This window comes from Aplidium turbinatum, chromosome 8 (assembly GCF_918807975.1).
Source record: "Aplidium turbinatum chromosome 8, kaAplTurb1.1, whole genome shotgun sequence".
Lineage (NCBI taxonomy): Eukaryota > Metazoa > Chordata > Ascidiacea > Aplousobranchia > Polyclinidae > Aplidium > Aplidium turbinatum.
Genome location: NC_137479.1, coordinates 7,647,626 through 7,663,743, shown reverse-complemented (window position 1 = coordinate 7,663,743; position 16,118 = coordinate 7,647,626). Strand labels below are relative to the sequence as shown.

At 36.9% G+C, this 16,118-nt stretch overlaps 1 protein-coding gene across 4 annotated transcripts; it reads left to right on the top strand.

Annotated features, from left to right (window-relative positions):
• The first annotated feature begins 14 nt into the window (after window positions 1–14).
• LOC145775573 (uncharacterized) lies at window positions 15–12,615 on the top strand. Of its 4 annotated transcripts, XR_014290161.1 has the most exons (8): window positions 15–138; window positions 2,989–3,113; window positions 3,704–4,194; window positions 5,260–8,183; window positions 8,265–8,341; window positions 9,729–10,069; window positions 10,869–10,952; window positions 12,160–12,615. XR_014290161.1 is itself a non-coding variant. In XM_082586880.1 (7 exons), the coding sequence occupies exons 3-7, from the start codon at window positions 3,046–3,048 to the stop codon at window positions 10,021–10,023; spliced, it is 3,855 nt and encodes a 1,284-aa protein (XP_082443006.1). In that variant the 5' UTR covers window positions 19–138; window positions 2,197–2,316; window positions 2,989–3,045; the 3' UTR covers window positions 10,024–10,234. The 4 variants fall into 4 exon arrangements, 3 of the variants coding, with proteins under 3 accessions (XP_082443005.1, XP_082443004.1, XP_082443006.1); XM_082586880.1 differs by lacking the exons at window positions 10,869–10,952; window positions 12,160–12,615 and adding an exon at window positions 2,197–2,316 and having other exon boundaries at window positions 19–138; window positions 9,729–10,234; XM_082586879.1 differs by lacking the exons at window positions 10,869–10,952; window positions 12,160–12,615 and having other exon boundaries at window positions 8,265–8,326; window positions 9,729–10,234.
• Window positions 12,616–16,118: the final 3,503 nt, after the last annotated feature.

Here is a 16,118-nt window from a genome sequence, read left to right as displayed (position 1 = left end):
TCTAATTTATTGTGGAAACTTTCCTAATGGTTTGCGAGCGATTGAACTACGCTGACTGAAATAATGTTAAATCCAGATTCAAAACTGGAAGATGGGACTAGAACTGACAAGTTTGGTGAAGTTGTAACGCACATTAAGGTAAAGTAGCCTATAGGCCTACTCTGTACTACAGATAATCTGATTTTGTTCTAGTTGTGGCATTTGATCACAACTTTTTATGTTCCAATTGTTTTGTTTTATTATACTCCAATATGATTTATAGATAGGGTGGTTCCACCGATTGGCGGACACTTTTTTAAAACTTGAAAAGGACCTAAAAATAATGGCATTTCTTTCAATTTTTTTCTCCCTGCCAATGCATAAATGTTTGTCAATAATGTGTTAAAGCATCATTTTTTAATGCCATCGTTTAACTTTATTCCTGTTTTATGCAAAAACGCTTTTCAGCAATAATTATGAAACATGCTGTATTGGCCTACTATTCGGGGAGTGTAGCCTAGTTGTGAACAGGCAACTGCAGTAATGGTTTCAGTAGCAAACTTCACTGAAACTAAAACGAGGACGTACTAAACACCTCTATATTATATTCGCAATGGTAGTTATGGCCCTAACTAACAGCACAAAACAAACCAACACAAAACATGTCTGCATGAAATATAACACAAATGCAGCGTTAGCGGAAACTAAAAGGCCCACCGATTAAATGGTAATTTCTGACACTGCGTTCATTCTGCATTTAGGCATTAGGTCACATTCGAATTCTATGAAATGTAAATCTGCGCAAATTCGCACCATCTTAAAATGCTGGCACACTTTTTGTGGCCGTTCAAAAAATGCTGGCACATATCCATTGCCGTTCGTTTTTCCCACCTTTGTATACTTTTTGGCAGGTATTGCATTTCTTGTCTTCTTTCTTCCAAATAAACTTAAGTTTCTTTGCTTTTCAACGGACTGTTGATCTATTTTAGTCTTTTCTTATTGCGGACTTGAGTTTTCGCAATTTTTTTTCCTCTTCCTTCATCTAATCTTAACTTCTTCCAAACAACTCAATGCCTCAGCAACCGATAGATTGAATAAAGTTTTAGTTTCATTACATTCTCTTTTTGTGACCTGTGATCTGATAAAGGGTGTTGTTTTGAATTTCTTTTCCTTGCTGCATTGCTCTCTTTTCTGTGCAAAAATCTGCTATTTTTATTTTCGAAAGGCACACTCCCCATCACACTGCTGCCTCATCAACTTCCACTCTCTAAAAATGTTTCCTTCCACATCCTCACCTCTCTCAAATATTTTTCGTAAAACCTACCACCTCGTTTTTTGGAAACGCGTTTTCGATAGCTTTCAAAACACGATTTGTTTTGTTCTGTACCGGAGATAGCTTCTGAAACAGTTTTGAAACCAGTGAAGGACTGCTGGCTTAAATTCCGAGAGCAGACAAAGCGAAGAGTGTGGAAGTAGGATCTAAAGCGCCGTTTCCATTCAGCCACTCTCTCAACTGGCCGGTTCGTCCGGAAATGATATATACCTAGGGCCGTAGGCAAGATTTTTTTGAGATGGGGCATTCGATTTAATTTGATTTTTTTTTGTCAAAGAGTAGTCCTAACAGTTTAACGTCTTTCTGTTATCCCACACTTAAATTCAAGTTATTTGATTCATTTGAACAAAGGGTAGGATCTAACACTTTCATATTTAAGGTACGCATACCTCAAAGTTGAAGCAGACCACTGAATTATTTCAAAATTTTTGGAAAGTCGTTTTCCAATGCCCCCCAATCCTGCGCACGCCAGGGTATTTAAATTTTAGTGCTAAAAAGCGTGAAATCTTTGGGAATTTGGGATTTCTTACGTGGTTGCAAAATTGCAATTATATTGATTGCAAAAATGCAATCATTATACAGTAGCCTACAGCCTAAAATCGAAGTAGGCTAAGCCTAGGTGCTTTATCTTCCTTGGCTGCGGCTACTAATTTGATGAAAACGACAACAGTTCGTTGTACGGTACGTAAAATAGTGACAGTCTCTAAAGCTTTTACTTATTCTTTCTGTCGAGCTGGGAGTCGTTGTTTTGCTGAAGTTATGGGATGCGTGACGCATCAACGGTATATTTTCAACACCTTATTGCAAATATATACGTTACAAAAAACTGATTTGTAATGCATTTCAGTTAAATGGCACTGATATGTCTAACACTACCACAACAGTTTTTATAGATTACCAAGCCTCTGGACATAGTCGAAAGTTTCTAAACAGAATTCAAGAACAGCCGTCTATTCCGATTGTACCAAGATTCTGCCACTTTGTTGAGCTCCTATCTTAGCCAAGTATAACCTTTTAGCACTGGCCAGTTAAAGCAACTCATCAATATTTTCTTATTGTAAAAACGTCGGCTTTAAATTGGTGGTATAAATAATATCGAAACGCCTCTCCAATTAACCAATGAAATTTTGAGAGAAAGCTGAAGCCAGATTTTAAGGTCATGTATTTTTGAAATACTGTGTATCGAGTGTTTTAGGCTGGTACAAATCTCAATATCCTACTCAGATAAACAAACAGGCGCTAAATGTAGTATAAGACTACCATGTGGTTTTGAATGGTATTATTTCGTATTAATTTATGTCTTGTAGCCTACTCAACTTTAACAATGTATTTCTGATTTAGTCTGTTCTATTGAAAGGTTCTTAGCTGACATTGCTGTTCCAGTGATAAAATTTCATTTACTGGAAAAGGAATATTTGTAATACTCTAGCAACTGATACCCCATTTCCACGCACAATTAAGAATACCTTTACTTAGGGTTGATATTATACATACAGTAAATGAGCATACTTTTTTGTTGATAATTTTGTTGCTAATAACATAATATCTTTAATTTGTGCATAACCCAAATGCCTATTAAATTACTATTAGGCCTACATCCTTATGTCCAATAATAATCATAACCATCTTGAATTTAATGAATAATAATAGATTTCAAATATACCTTGATCTGGCAGAACGTGCACAATATACTAGACCGCGTTGGGCTTGATATTCATTCACTGAAACAGCGCATGAAAATGTCTCCGATGTCTTCACCAAGCCTTCAACGTCGTAACAGAAGCAAATCTATAGACCTCAAGTAAGTCTAGCAATACTTTCACTTGAATTTCGATAATATTTACTTTTGGTTAGATGCCTAGCTCATTCATTAAATTGGTTTATCCTGTACGTAAAGACTGAACAACATAATATTTTTTACCTTCCCATACCCTTTGCTATAATGGGCTGCATTGGTTCAGTTTGCTGTGGTAAAGACGATATGATAATATGAATTAGATAGGCCTGGTAATTCTGTGTAGTTTCACTAGTTTGGCTCAACAATAACACAGCCTATGGTAGTGATTGAAACAAGAGAATAGATTTAAGATAGCTCGAGCCACTTATATGTGTCACAATTAGTAGCCAATCGTTCAATCCACTTGCTTCATTTCCTTCATTGGGCAAACAGCAAATCCAAATGGTTTGAAGTGCATCAAAAATACACAATAGTAAATAAAACAGTAAACAGCGAAGGCTCAACTGTTGTGATTTTCCGTTTGTAAATTCTAATCAGTGATCATAAGCTACATAGTAAACTGAAATCAGAATTTAAAAAATTAAAAATGTACGAGAGATCAACAACTTTAAAAACACTTTATTTGAGTCGACTCAATCAAACTGTTATTTCAGGTGTTTGAATGACCCGAAAGACAATACTTCGGAAACGTTTTCTGCCGATCGGAATTGCCAAAACCGGACAAAACTTGCCACACCTCTAAGTCACCACAGATCCACGTCAGCAAACCAACCACTGTCACTTTCAAGTCGAAAGCCCTTGCCGTCCAGTTTCGGGTCCGGAGAAGCCCCGCGAAAAGTCGGCCATCGTGAGTTGTCGAATTTGAAGAATTCCTTTCGACGACATAGTCAAGCAAAAAGCAAACAAGCTGATGGTCAGGAGGTTTCTATGTCTGACCAAGAGCCACCCCGAAGTCAATTTACACCAAGGGAACTTCTTGAACTCACAAGGTCGCCATCAAATCCACGCAGTCGGGGTATACCGGCGCCACGTAAGAAAACCTCGATGGCGTTTGATCGTAGTACGATAAAGACAACCTCCCAAGATTCATCCTCTCAGCAAAACATTGAACTGTGTGAATCAACTAGTGATCTTACACAGACACGTGAGTGGGTATAGCAACAGTTTTGAATTTTTCTGTACGGAAGTGCTTGTAAGGTATAGGGTACTTTTTAAAACCTTTAATGCATTTGAATAACTTGTTTTCGTGTAGGTTGTATCCATCACAAATGTTGCGTTGATTGATTTCCAGAGCTCTACAATAACAACACATTGCTAGTATTTTGTATACTGGCCCTCTGAGCATAATATGACACTAATTTATGTAATTTAAGGCTGATGGCTAAACAACACAAAATTCTGAATAAGGCTAGTTGCTGTAAACCTTCATCAAGCGAAAAAGACGTTAGCACTCTGTTCACTGGGCTAAGGAGTTTAAAATAGTTTTTAATGCTGATCGGGTATGTAAACAAACCAACTTTTAATGGCGCGCCAAAACAGGCTACTGTATTCTGAAAATGTGTGTTGTGTATGAAACAAGGGACTGATATTTTTATGTATTCTACAAAATATATTTGACATAATCTTCTTCTTCGTATGAATCTTTATCTTTTTCGCCATTCTAAGGGTGAAGGAGCCCTGCCTTTTACGACTCTTGAGCAGTGGTAGCGACTCGGTCTAGATGTTTAGACAGGTGTCGAGAAACTACTAAATTAATTCGTCATACAGTTCAAGCAGACCATGCACACCACTTGGCACACCGTAAATGGTGCAGTTTCAGGTGGTGTAGTCTGCGGTTTGTTCCTCCATGCCACACTTACAGATTGTTAATAGAGCCATCCCCTATTTGTGCATGTTGGAGCGGAATAGCCGGACGCCGGCGCGCAAGCGGTTGAGCCGCCTATAATGAATTTAACATAATGAAAGCGATCGTACATTACAACTTTTATCTGCAAGATCAGCATTGAACATCGATGCATCAGGCCAGTGACATTTCAATCGTTTTTTTAAAGCGTCATAGACTTCTCAAGTCCTAAGAAAATCAGAGCGGACGTTAAAAGCCTAATAAGTGTACTTTTTTTAATTTGTAGGTATTTCCGTATTCCTATTTGGTTGAATTAGATCGCAGACTTGCAATAACTTCTATTAAAATATTGCTTTAAAACTTCAGATTCTTTTGCAACGCAAGCCAAGAAAAAGTCTCGCAATCGGTTTTTGGAAGCTAGGCAGTCACCTAAAGGAGTTGGAAGAGTTACTAAAGATGTAAAAGAAGTACTTAAAAGCTCAACCAATAACGTTACAAATGTCACAGTTAAGGAAATTACTTTACCTGGAGAACATCAGCATATTTCAACAAGCATATCATTTCAAAAAACTGCTGAAAATACCTTGACAAACGACACCAGTTGTCGTGATAACACTTCAACTAAACAAGATTTACTGGAAGACACCGGTAATTTTCTCTACACCCCAAAGGAGAGGTTACAGGTACAACAACATGATAAAGTATTTTCTCCCACCACAACTGGGCATTCCAGCAGCATTTCCCAACCCATGAGCAGTAATGAAAACTTACATACTAAAATCGAGCAACCTTTGAAGTCAACCTCCAAAATTTGCTATAAAACTTCGAATGCAACAACCCATTCTCAACAAGGCTCACGCATTATCTCGCCTTCAAAAGATGCAAATTATTGTTCCGAATCGACTCAATCTATTGTCAAAAGTTCCCCATCGTCTAAACTACCAAAACCTTCCTCCTACGTTGTTCGGAGTCCTTCTAGAATTCCCCGTCCTGCTTTCAATGTATTTCATGCCTCGCCGAAAAAATCGTCTTCTTTGAACTGTAGTCCAATCAAGCCACCTCAGCCAAGTAAGTTGGAATTGCAAAGTTCGTCGCCAACTCCGCATTTTTCTCATGCCACTTCTGACGTACGCAGCGGTTTTGAAGAACGGCTTAAAACAGTACAAACAGCAAATACACCTCCCACTACAGTCAACAATCCAACTCTGTTTCATGGTACTGCGTTGAACAGTTCATTTGTTAATAAGGCTAGCACCATATTAAAAACAGAAACAGCTGAAACCAGCAACAATATTACACCATGTAGTCGAAAGAACAGATTGAGAACTAAATCTTGCGATGACAAAAAGCTCTCCAGGATAAATTGTTCCCCCTATCATAAGTCATTGAGCAAGAACCGAAATTACGATGCGCAATGCAGTGGTGAAGGCACAGGAGACCGATCAGGTCAAACCAAGGTGCCTAACTCAAATTGGCTACTTGAAATGACCACTGTAGAACAAAACTCATGCGATCATGTAAATGATGCGGCAGGACACGTGTCCACTGACCAAAACGAAAACGAAGGTCCTTCAGAGAAATCTGATTCATCTGGTCAACAAGTAATCCCAATACAAAGACCAACACCGAAACCGCGTCTGCTTTCTCCGACGGAAGAAAGTAATTCTAATTTTCCATCGACTACACAAATTAGTTTGACAGTCGGGGCATCGGATAACCAAAATGATGCAACAAAAATCCAGAATGATGTGTCAAAAAGTCCAACAGTGACACCAAAAGCAAGCCCAAGAAATCTCATGCGATATACGTCTGAAATAAATAAGGAAGAATCTTGTTACAATGAGCCACCTTTCAAACAAGATTTTTTCCAGGCGGATCTGGAAAGCAATAGTGAGTTCGATGAAGACGATGGTCAAGCTACACCGAAAAACGTCAGTACCTTAGATGCAAAATGCCCAATGACTAATGATGCTCTGTGGTGTGAAACTACAGAACTTCACAGTAAGTTCATTGCTGAAGATGAATGTCCACCTCAAGAGCTCTCAAGCGAAACTTCACGAGGAATGAAAACAGATCAAACAAAAAGCAGCAATTCAATTGCTTGCAATGCCGCTCCAGTGTGTTCCAACTTGAAAAATAGTGAGAATGATATGAATATTTATGATCAGCATTTGCTGGGTGTTTCAAGCCAGAGCGAACATAGGTGGAAAGAAATTGAAGCTAAAATTTCGAACTCGGCATTTACAAACGTTTCTTCTTGGCAGTGGATGCATAGGAATGATGCAGAAAAGGTTTCGGTAAAGTCAATGAATTCTAAAGTTGAAGGAAAACGATCTTCCATAGATTTATACCCTTCACATTTAACAAATATGAGAACAATGTCTGGAGCATCAACACCAGCAAGTATAACATCTTTGGAAGTGTCAAGAGTTTTAGAAAACAAAGCAGCTTCCGATAAGAAAAAGTTTCTTCGCTGCATTGTCGACTCTCCAACAAAGCCGAAGTTAAGATCTGCACAATGTTCGCCCAAAATAAAAAGATTAATGAGTCGATTCGAAGATTTTCCTGAAAGTCTTTCATTTGAAAACTTGAAGAAAGTAAAAGAATCGCTTTGTGACAAAAACCCTGTAGAAACGGTGCAATCAACGTATGCTACGTTTTCAGATGCTACGATAATTAAACATCATTCAAAAACTCAAAAAGTTGGAACTCATTCAGGGATGTTAAATGACATCTATACCCCGAATGAACTTGTTTGCATAAACAGATCGGTCTCTGGGAAGCATTCATTTGAGTCGAACTCTGCTTTTCAGTATACCCAATCCTCTAGGCGTGACAGCGACTCTGAATCGTTCCAGTCGTGTTCCAGTGACAGTACTGACTTGGATTCTATGATGGACTGTTTACATGAGCCTGTGGCTGTTGCATGCCAGGGAAAAACACATACTTTTGATGGGCTGTTATCTAACCTTGCGTTTTTTGTGAGTAAGGCTCTAAACTTCTGTCTGAGTCGATTACGAGGTCTGCGCAATTCCAAAGTAGTTGCAAAAACCCAAGACACATTTTTAGCCCATTTGCCATTGATTGCATCAAGTGCAAACTTGTCAAAGAAAGTCAAAGAAAATCCTTGGATCACAAAAGAGTGCAAATTATTGTGGAGGCAAATTGCCATTGAGTCTAATCAACTCTTGAACTTATTAATTGATTTGTTGCCTACGCCCTCCCACATACGTCACGTGGTCAACAAGCTTTCCAGTTTTGGTGCGGCATTGAAGGAGCAATTCTTTCAGGTAACTTTTTGGATTAAATGCTCTTTGTCCTGTTGACAATTTAGAGTGGTGCCGATGCTCAATGTAAGCTTGGTATTTCAGGAAGTTACAATTCATCGCGAAATCATGGAATGCAACAGATCTAAAAATGAAGTAGATCATCGGTACGCTGACATTCTGTGAGTCTATTTGAATATTTCCTGTCTCTTGTGAATATTGTTCAAAATTTGCATGGCTCTTTATAACCAGTTGCGCGATGCTATCGAGTTGATATCTAAGCACATAAGTGTCACATCGTAAAACCCGATAGCTCAGTTGGTTAGCGTGTGACTTGATGAACAAAGAAGCCTCAAGATCAAACGTCGCTGGTTCGAGTTTCGGGGTGTGCGCTTGAGCAACGCATCCTAAGGACTGTCCCCATTCAACGGCACCTAATAGATGGAATAATTCCACGACAATAACACTTCAACAATTTGAAATCTTCACTCTGTCAAATCTCGGTAATCGGCCCTGGTCATAAGCCTCTAACTTACAAGTATGCGAAACTACCAGGAATCCCCTATCAAGGCTTTATCATTTCGAGGATAAAGATTCAAAACAAATTAACCAAAACCAAAGTAGATATGCTAGATATTAGACCATTTTTCGGATGCAGTAGCTTCACAGATCTGAGAAAAAATTGCCCATCATAACTTCTGATAAGTTAAGCATTGCAAGAAGGAACACGAAAGAGACAAAAGCGATGTTCAAACGGGTGAAGTTAAATTTTCCATCTAGGGTGACCGAGAATATTTTAGTAGGTTGCTTTCTTATGTTGGATAATTTTTACATTATGTCATGTTAGGCTACATTATGTTTTACATGTCCATGATAGCACATGCCTCAGCCTAGATCCGTTGCTTTGCTAAAGCGCTGTTGACTACATGATATTTTTTCTTTTTTGTTTCTTCGAAACAAAATGGTTGTAACGCCTGGTCAATCCAATCATAAAAATAAGGAGCCAAAATGAAAATACTAAACTCAGTTTTCATCTTCAGTAGAATACTACGTTATATCAATAAATAGATTAAGGCTTGTTAGTCACATATGGTATTAAGTAATGGAGCCTGATTGCTTGATTTGTAACCATTGCAAAAATATTAGGTTTATTTGGTTAATTCTTCTGGTCTAAACATTTTAAATAGAAACTAATTTAACATTTCTTAAACTTTCCGAAAGCATACCAATATCGCACAATAATCACTTTTCATCAAGATGCAAAAATATCTATTTTTCTATTTTTCAAAAAATATAGCATACCAGCATAATGAATTTTCAAACGCAAAACCTTACGGTCTGTTGCATTAGTCAAGAAGTGAAGCTTGTTTGCTCTGTCAGTTGAATAAATTCTACCTTTGTAGGCTATACAATATACATATACATTAAACAATGGCGCAACAAACAAACTATACGCAAGTAAGAAACTTGAGTCAAAATTGTAGTACTGTACGTACAAACATTTAGTAAGAAAGGTTCAGTTGGTCACAACTTGTCTGTTATTATGCATTTCTGTTTTTTTCTTCACAGCGGTCAGCGGGTTTTGGAGCCTAGGCCTGCTTCGTTGGTGCGCCTTGTGCGTGCTTACCAAAGAGATACAACACCGGGGAGCTATTACTCCAGACGTGGGCACAAAGCTTACCACTACCTTACCCGCTTTGCCATGCACACTCTGTACAACGTTGCAGTTATGATGGCTTCCATCACCGTACTATGGTTCTGCTGCTCCGAGACTAGTGCAGACGACTTTTTCTATCACACAGAATTCTACTTGAACAACGTGATAACATTCACCCGGGGACCAGGACATAGAAGCATTCATTAGCGAAAACTTTGACAGCAATGGATGGATACTCGGAATGGCTTTTAAGGCACGAGACTTGTAATATCACGTGCTTAAATTGTACAGATGACGTATATTGCTTTCGCTCGGTCTCGAGATACAGCGCGAAAATATTTTGCAATTTTTTTGTGAAACTTTTTGCCATTGGCAATGTTACGCGCTTAAAATCAAATAAAGCTAGTGGATATCTTATTCTTTGGAAACAACTGCGTATTCGTGAATTTAGTTCTTGACAGCTGGAAGATTAGTTTCGGGTTTCAGTGTTTCTCATAGGCTAAAGCCTTGCATTAAATGACATTCATTTCATGGTCATATTGATATGTTATTTATTTTTGAAGTCCCATCTGGTGGTTTTTTATTCCTGGCGAAACTCATCCACTTCCAAACAAGCAGCAAAATTGCATTTTACATTTTTAGCGTTATTTCAACTTCAATTAGATGCGAAAAGAGGTTTCATTGAGCAGTGAACACCCACAACTAGTGAAAACCAAGAACAGCGGAACTAATTGTTAATCCATTGAAGTTCTGCTTCAGTTTCAATTTCCGCTTTAGCAAACTATAAATGACACATTTTTGTTAAATTTAAAATGTGAGCTATTAAGTTTAAAAAAGGTTTGATTCGAAATTTTTTCAAAATTGGATGAGTGGTTGTCACAAACGCTTTTTCCAAGCATTCAATGTTTCAGTGAGATTGTGTGACTGGTTGACAATGACGTATTCCTACTGATCTCTGCAAACTATCTTTTCCAATACAGTCAGTAAAAGGAATGTAGCCTAGCAATAGACGTAACTTGACCCATCTGTTATAAAACGAATTTATTCTTTAGAACGGGCTTCTTGCACATTACAAAACGATTACTTTTTAGCGAAACTTGTAAGAACGCACAAATAAAGATGCTGAAAAATATCAGGTAAAAATTAAATTTTATGTTATTGTTTTTATGGCAATATGCAACTTATTCTCATTTTTATTAGTTTGACTTGTAAATACTTCTTGATATGATTTTTTAGTAGGCTATTTCGTGCAAGTTCATAGTTTTCGATCTGATTTTTACAAATTGCTGGCATGGCTAAGCAGACCTCACTACAGCATTGTGTTTAGTTCCAGATAAGGAAGTGTGCGGTGTTCGGTGATTGTTTCTATGCGTTTTACCATGATTAATACTCAGTAACTTTCAAACATTTTATATATGTCAAGTAAAATGGTTATAGGCAAATTGTTCGTAAAACAATTGTTCGTAAACTGTTTTTCGTAAAATGAAATCCGTAAAACAATTCTTCGAGAAGTATTTCTTCGTATACATCAAATTTTAACTGCATGCACGAAAAAATGCTTTAACAAGAATTGTTTTACGAAGAATTAATTTTACAAACAATCGTTTTACGAACAATCGCTTACGAACAAATACTTACGAACAATTTGTCGGACACCAAGTAAAATGTAGCCACATGGCCAGGTAGATTACAACTTATGCTATCAATCTGAAGGAGTAAGGCCATTGCATTTCATCGCTGCATTCCTACATGGTAGATTAGACTTCTAAAAAGAACTATGGATCTGATAAGATAAACCAAATCACTTGCTATCAAAAATAAACTAATGTATGTAAAATTAAACTAAGTTACGTTTTGTAATACGCTAAAATTTTTCATTTCTTCTTTCAACAGGCCAGTCATTATGCCTTTATAAGTCCAAAGCAGGAAAACTCTTAACCAATAGGCCTTACTCGTGGATCGGTAAAAGTCGCCCTGACAAAATGCACCCTGGAACATATTCTTTCTGAAAATTAAGTTTTTCCCTGGAAATTATTATCTCCAACAAATAGCTTTTTTTGCGGGAAAGATATATACCTGAGTGATTTTATCCGGGCGATATTTATCAGGGTGGATTCTTTCCAGGGAGATATTTGCTAGTGTTTTTTGTTTTTTTTTCTGAAGAGAAGCTATTATCTACCAAAATGGATTTTAGATAAATTTTTTCTAGGGTAGCCTATATTTAACAGGGTAGAATGTTTCTTGGTCGATATATTTCCTACATTCGTCAAGCTCTATCTACTTAGCGTTTAGCCTATGACAGTGTGATTAGAAAAACAGACAAACGTTTTAATTATTTTTCAGGTCACCTGACTCCTAACAAATACGTCTTTGATGTTGAATAAACATCGCAATCCGTTAAAGCGCTACGACAATGTAAACTTCGTTGAGTCACACGTGACATTGTAGAAAATTTGTACAAGGAATGCACAGCATTGTTTGACCGACTTAACGCTCTGTAGCCTACAGTGTAATACATTACCAGTTGTTCAATGGCTAGCCTATATTTAAACTTTAGTGGGATTTAGCTAAAGTAGCAGAGCTGCGAGTAACCCTCACACAGGACAATTACTTAACTTGGAACAGAACGATACATTTCAAGCAGGTAGCCTAATCCAGTTTTGTTATGAAGGGCTAAAGAAAAATGAGATTTAAACTACGGTAGCTTTAAAGCTAAAAGGCTTAAACCAGATTAATCCAACCCAGATTAGATCAGAAAAAAAGCAATATTCAATAATTCGTAGCAAAATAAAAATTTGCAGTTGTCTTAGAGATAGTATTTTGTCAGCAAAATGCAGTAAAGGGTTCGGTTGTGAAATTACTCTCTGACGTCTTCACTCACGTTTTCTCGCCTGTCTGGTGACACCAGACGTCATCTTTATGTACAAAGTACAATATTGTTCATTTCAAATTACAGTTTAATCTTGCTACTTTTGCGTGGGCTATATCTGATTCCAGTCATAGTCTCACCCAGACAACCGGTTCTTTTTACATCGATTTAACGTCTGAAGATGTTGAACTAGCGTACTGTAACGTAAAAATACACCGCTTTGTTGACTGGGACGTTATCAATAAACGGTGAATTAGGAGCCTGAATTTACTCCAAATCTTTTTCATAAACCACAAAACCAGGACCAGACGTATCAAAGTTCATTGTCTTCAAACGAAGCGTTAACAGTTAGTTTACCTGCCCACGCTAATGCGTATCAAGGTGAAAGTGTGATGATTCATCGACCAACTTTTCAAACAAAATGTTCGCTTCATTTGCCAAACCAAAGACAAGAATAAAAACTTGTTACGAGTCTATAACTTTATCCCATGGCAAAACTCAAATAATATGATTTCCTTTATTTTTTAAAGTGAAAATTGAACGTATGCAAAACAGATTTAGAAAGTATATACCATCAAAGCAATGAAAGTTTGCTGAAGACAAAGTGTAATCCTAAGTGAAGCAAATCAAAGTAATTTTACGAAAGAGCATAGCAGAATTAGACCTTATCATTTTTTTTTTAATTGAAATGCGTTTTATACCACTCACTGCAGTTAGGCGGTTTAATTACAATTTGAGTTGTTTTAGTGCTTTTACTTTTGTTATTAAATGTTTGATTCAATGTTTTTTTGGCTACCGATGTCCATTTCTTCATAATTTTTAAAACCACCTGAAGATCTAGTGGTTTGATCCAAATAAATGAGTTTGCAGTTAAAGACTCTGTTTTAATACACACTGCTACACAAGAAAAGGAATCTACGTATCGAAAGTAGAGCCAGGTTTATTATAATGCAACACATATGGCAAAACACGCAGTCAAGCGATATCATAGATTTCTTTCCATGGAATAAACATCATGCAGGCTACAGTATATATGTGGTAAGCAAATCTGTAGACTATGTTACAAAAAAGGTGTTTCAGTATAGAATTCCCAAGAAGCAATAATACTAAATAAGCACTACTAAATCATTTGATAGAGCTTATAAGGAGATTTTAAAAAAGTTTTCAAGCTGACTTGTAAAAAAATTTCACTATTTTAGTAGCCTATGTGGTTTAAAAGAAATGTTTTGACTGTATGCTTATGAAGCAGCAAAAGCAAGCAATAACACATAACATGTTTTCCACAAATGACAAAAATTCGTGTACAAAAAGCTTAAAAGTGATTCGTTTAGCCAATTTTACACAAAAGGTTTTTCTGGTATATTGTATCGGAGTGTTGAGGTGTGTCTTTAGTATTCATGTTGAAGAGAAGCACAACGATAAACCTTTTAGTTAACTTTTTAGAGAATCAAACCACGTTTGAGTGAGTGGGGTAGTTCGATATGCCAGCTTCTCCAGCAAAAGTACCCCTCCAAAAAGAAAGACTTTCAAGGAAATATTTGATTAATAAGATCTTACTGTTGAAAGCCATGAGCACTCGCGTTTGGAATGGAAACGCTTTAAGGTTTTTGCTTGTAGTTGTCCAGGGCTAAACCTATTATTCGGTTATTTACAACTGAAATGATGTAAGTACGTGTATAGTTTTCTACAGTATAGAAATCTGTTATGCATTCACAGTGATTAAACAATAAGTCTTTACCAAAGAATCTCAGACGAATAAGATTCATGTACCACAAGGTTTGAGCCAGAGTTAACTGATCTTATAGGCTGTTTTTTGCTTGCCGACATTGGTATACAACCGATAGATTTGTTAGAGAAGCCTGAAGTTCAAAGTTGGAATATTCTTTTCGATTCCTCTTCTATTGTGCAAATAATGTGCGTCATAAGAAACACATAAAACCAGAATGATCTGCAAGTAAGTAATGTATATATCATATTACGTTGAATTGACGTAAAATATATTTTGAAAGCGTGCATAAAAATGAACTCAAACGCATACGGATACAAGCACAAAGAAGTACCCTTCAAACTATTAAAGCACCTATTGCTCGCTCGCGATATATTTGTTATTCTCAAATATCGAAGCCTTTCGAAAGTTACCATAGGCTGGTCTAACTAGTAAAATAAAGCATCACGTAGTCCAGGAAGTTCTTCACTTGTGGTGCTTTCCCCACTAAGAGGTAACGGACTTGTTCTTTGGCGGAGGTGCGAAAACGCTGAACCATAATGGTTAGTCATGAAATGACTTAAGAAACAGTGACATGTTAAACGAATTTTTAACTCACGTTTTGAATTGGTGGTTATCAGTTTACTCTAGCCATTTAAGAAAGGAGTGTGAGAACTAGTTGGCGGTTTCGTAATGCCACGAACAAGACAGAAAGGTTGAGTACCGGTAATACTAATTTAGCTTATTATAGCACAAGCTGTAGCCTAACCTTTATAATATTTCGAAAAAAGTAAATAGCCTATTACTAAAGTATTGTTTTCTACATTTGTTGACTTTTGTTGGTATGTTTGCCTCAGCTCGTGTACTAGTTATTTCTTCAGCCAACACTAAAATGATGATATATCGCAGTTTTAATTTACTAAAAAGGTTATCTTGGGTTCGATAAGCCTGCTTTAGAACCCTAATTCTGATGAGTAAAAATGGGACATATGCAGAATATTACCCTCAGACGAAAATTTTAAGCTGGAGCTAAAGCAACTTAACATGCAGGCAGCTAAAACAGAGAAAACATTCTGCAACTAAAATACAGTGATAAGGTCAAAGAATTCAAAGAAAGTATATGTGCTTCTTGATAAAATCGGCTAGACTTTGATAAGCATAAGAGAGTTTTATGAAAACCCAATTTTACGCTTGCAGTTCAAATCACATCAATTTTGCACAACCACAACTATTTCAACACGTTCATGAGCTTATATTTAGTAGGCTATATTTAGCTTATATTTTTCTCACTCAGAAAAAAAGTAACAGTTTGTTTTAGAATGGCAAGTTCAACGATACCCAACGTCTGCAGACGTTGAATCAACGTAAAAATAACGGATTTTGCTATCTGGTGTAGTTGTTCCACAGTCAGGTCACTTGCGACCAGCGAGAGCCATGAGGTTGGTTGACAATGACTTTTCATGTGGCTAATTACAACGCTTTGTACTTGGGTAATCATTGACTAATGAACAGTTTTAAAATGAACAAAACTTTATCAACAGCATCACAAAGTAATCGGCAGCCTGCCAATTGGCTAATAAGTCCGACAACAAGTTATGATATAGACTAACAGCTAAAGTAATTCTGTTATTTGGATTGAAAGAAAAAAATCATTAAATAAGTCAGAAAACTTTGTTTCTTAACAGAAACAGATGAACAAAATTTCTCGTAACGTTTTAGGTGTGAACT

Bases quoted from the DNA above. Each gene is read 5' to 3' on its own strand.
- LOC145775573 (XM_082586878.1), top strand. From the start codon at position 64: ATGTTAAATCCAGATTCAAAACTGGAAGATGGGACTAGAACTGACAAG. The intron at 139-2,988 runs GTAAAGTAGCCT...TTGATCTGGCAG, and splicing joins AAGTTGTAACGCACATTAAG to AACGTGCACAATATACTAGA. The intron at 4,195-5,259 runs GTGAGTGGGTAT...TTAAAACTTCAG, and splicing joins TAGTGATCTTACACAGACAC to ATTCTTTTGCAACGCAAGCC.